The sequence below is a fragment of the Anopheles darlingi genome, chromosome 3 (genome assembly GCF_943734745.1).
Source record: "Anopheles darlingi chromosome 3, idAnoDarlMG_H_01, whole genome shotgun sequence".
NCBI lineage: Eukaryota > Metazoa > Arthropoda > Insecta > Diptera > Culicidae > Anopheles > Anopheles darlingi.
This window is the reverse complement of record NC_064875.1, coordinates 555001-557500: the sequence shown is the minus strand read 5'-3', so window position 1 is coordinate 557500 and position 2500 is coordinate 555001. Positions and strand designations below refer to the sequence as shown.

The 2500-nt window shown below is 49.9% G+C and overlaps 2 protein-coding genes across 2 annotated transcripts in view; both read right to left on the bottom strand.

Moving 5' to 3' along the window:
* LOC125957636 (protein 60A-like) overlaps nucleotides 1-391 on the bottom strand; it is a 1372-nt gene extending 981 nt beyond the window's left edge. Inside the window, exons 1-2 of the mRNA XM_049690481.1 lie at nucleotides 186-391; nucleotides 1-49 (exon numbers count right to left, since the gene is read on the bottom strand). The exon at nucleotides 1-49 is cut by the window's left edge and continues 981 nt beyond it. Coding sequence (XP_049546438.1) covers nucleotides 1-49; nucleotides 186-391 — 255 coding nt within the window. The remainder of the gene's footprint in view (nucleotides 50-185) is intronic.
* Nucleotides 392-746: 355 nt separating this feature from the next.
* On the bottom strand, nucleotides 747-2447 carry LOC125957116 (trafficking protein particle complex subunit 12). Its single transcript, XM_049689562.1, has 3 exons — nucleotides 2291-2447; nucleotides 1254-2220; nucleotides 747-1177 (listed from the first exon to the last, which is right to left on the bottom strand). Exons 1-3 carry the CDS (start codon nucleotides 2379-2381, stop codon nucleotides 799-801), a joined length of 1437 nt encoding a protein of 478 aa, XP_049545519.1. The 5' UTR covers nucleotides 2382-2447; the 3' UTR covers nucleotides 747-798.
* Nucleotides 2448-2500: the final 53 nt, after the last annotated feature.

Below are 2500 nucleotides of genomic sequence, written 5' to 3'. Positions count from 1 at the left end.
ACTACCGTCGGATGTCCCTGATCGCTTCCGTCTTTTTCGTCCTCCATTGCTTTCCTCCGTGAATTTATGATAAATGTTAAGTAAAAACTGCGGAGCCGATTTCCTAACAAGACAACGAGAATGCACCAGTTTGTTAATGCTAAGCCAGGAGGAGCATAACTAGCGTAGTCACCAATTACACTTACCTTAACGAAGGATGGACGTGCTGTGTATTGGGACGATCGGGAAGTCCCAACAGCTCCAATATTTCATGTTCAATCTCTTGCCGTTCCTGCAGCGCAACACTTTTCTCCCGAACGGTCTGATCGATTCCATTATCAATGTAAAAACCAGAACCAATCACTAGTTGAATGAAATTCACAGACAGCACGCAACACACGATCGTCTTCATTCTCTCGACACAACGATCCAATTCGTGATGCACCCTAAACGAGAACTAACCGTTTCACAGTGGAGGGACGGTTAGTTTTTATAACAAAATCATAAATTCCAACGCCATGAGCCGGGGGAGGAAAAGGCAAGAAGCAGGTACACGCAACATAGATGCTACGAAGGCACATGGCGCCAGGATCGGAGAAGAAGGAAAGGCAGAAATAGAAAGAGAGACAGAAAGGTAACGATTTCAAGAGGTAGATGGGTACGCAGCAGACAGACAAAAAAGGAGACAAGGACACATGCAGCATGGCTCATTTCTGCCTCGCATATACCTCCCGCTTGTAAGCAACGACATCTGCATGATTATTCGTGGTAGATCACAAGAAATGTCTTTATTTTGAAGGTGCATGGTGCCTTCGTACACTAAACGATCGTCTGCAGCTTGAGGCAGACATCTAGTCCAACGGTAAGGTCTGCGCGATGTCGGTTGACCAGCTTCAGCAGATTGATCTTCTTCTCTTTTGCGTTGTTCGATTCTAGTTCGTACAGTGTGGAAAGGTTAACCAGCAGGGATTCGTTCAGACAGGGTTTGGGATTGCGCTGGATGGCTCCTTCGTACATACTGATCGCTTCCTTCAGCTTTCCCGAGTACAGCAGACAAACACCCATGTTATTGTAAAGCATCGTGTTAGCAGGGGCCAACGACGATGCCTTCTGGAATAAAGCCAATGCTCCTTGGAAGTCATTCTGAGCAACAGCAAACAAGCCACGATCGATGAGATCGATAACCGCTGAGGTTTTACTAGGAAAATAAAAACAAATGGTTGCATTTCATGTTCGCCTCCACCGCACTGTAGATCATCTCATGTCGAACTTACTCTTCCTTTAATCGCCGAGCTTCGGCAAACTTTCTTTCCGCTCCCATGATGTCGCCACATTGCAGACGGATACGGCCCCAGGCCGACAGCAAGGTTCGCTTTTGTTGCACGTTCGATGCTGCAGATTCCGTTAGTCGGCCAAGCAGCTGTTCTACCAGGCCATAGTCTTTCACGACCAGCGCACAATTAACGATGGAATGTAGAACACGGTTCTCCCGGGCGGTCCACAGTTCTCCGGCCTCTTTCGCGTGCGGCACAGTAGCACGGTCAAAGTAGACTTTGATTTGACTCACGATTGCCAGCAATTCGGTGAGTCGATCCAGCGCCACTCGTGGAGCCCCGAGATAGATGGGAAGGTCGGCGAGCAGTAACCGGAATGCAAACGGTGCCATCGAGCCCTTACGATCGGCGTGCATATCCGGATGATAGAACTCGTAGAACACGTCGGGATTGTTGAGCGTACCGAAGGGTTCCGCTTCGACCCGTGCAATTTCATACTGGCCCAATTTCACCAGCAATGCTAGCCGCGTAAACCACAGCTGCAGTGAGTGTGGACTATGTTTAACCGCGTGCCCGGCGTGGCCAAAACCCTGCTGCTTGATCGTAAGCAAGCGTGCCGTCAGGTTCACGGCCGATCGGAAGCACCCGTTCTCGATCAACTCGCGAAGGCCTCTTTCGTCCTGCGTCACGTTGTCTGGAAGAAGAAGTCGACGTTGCTGTGCCTCGTTTGCGTCCACCAGCAACCCAACGGCCTCTTGAATCGGGTCAGTAAGATCAGTGGCCACGCTCACTCCCGGCATGGTCAGTACGGGTGGCGACCCAGCAGCGGGTGCTCGCGGGGATTCCCACAAATCACGCAGACTGTCCGGAACCGAGGAATAAGGTCGGGATTCCACATTATTGGCCAGATAATCGTAAGATAGATAGGAATCAGGCACGGTCCCTCCCGCACCACCGCCCGAACGATCTGAAACAAAACGAGCAGAGAACATGAGTTTGCCGGATCCGTTTGCTTCGGGTTTCCGCACTTTACTTACCCTCGTCCGCCGTTAAAGAGTCGAAACAACTGGGAGGATCATTGGCAAAGTATTTGCTGATATTTGGCTCGCTTTTCTTGTGATTGGCCATGAATAATTGCAGAAAAACCGAGAATTTCCAATTTCCAAGTCCGCTTGTTTACGTCGAGTTGTTATGTTCCGTTACCCTGCGTTACGCGTCAAGTGTCTTACCCCCTGACTCTTAAACCC

Excerpts from the sequence above, each read along its gene's own strand:
- LOC125957116 (XM_049689562.1), bottom strand. The coding sequence starts at position 2,381 with ATGGCCAATCACAAGAAAAGCGAGCCAAATATCAGCAAATACTTTGCC. Across the intron at positions 2,221-2,290 it reads CTCTTTAACGGCGGACGAGG|ATCGTTCGGGCGGTGGTGCG; the intron begins GTAAGTAAAGTG and ends GTTTTGTTTCAG. Across the intron at positions 1,178-1,253 it reads GCTCGGCGATTAAAGGAAGA|TAAAACCTCAGCGGTTATCG; the intron begins GTAAGTTCGACA and ends TTATTTTCCTAG.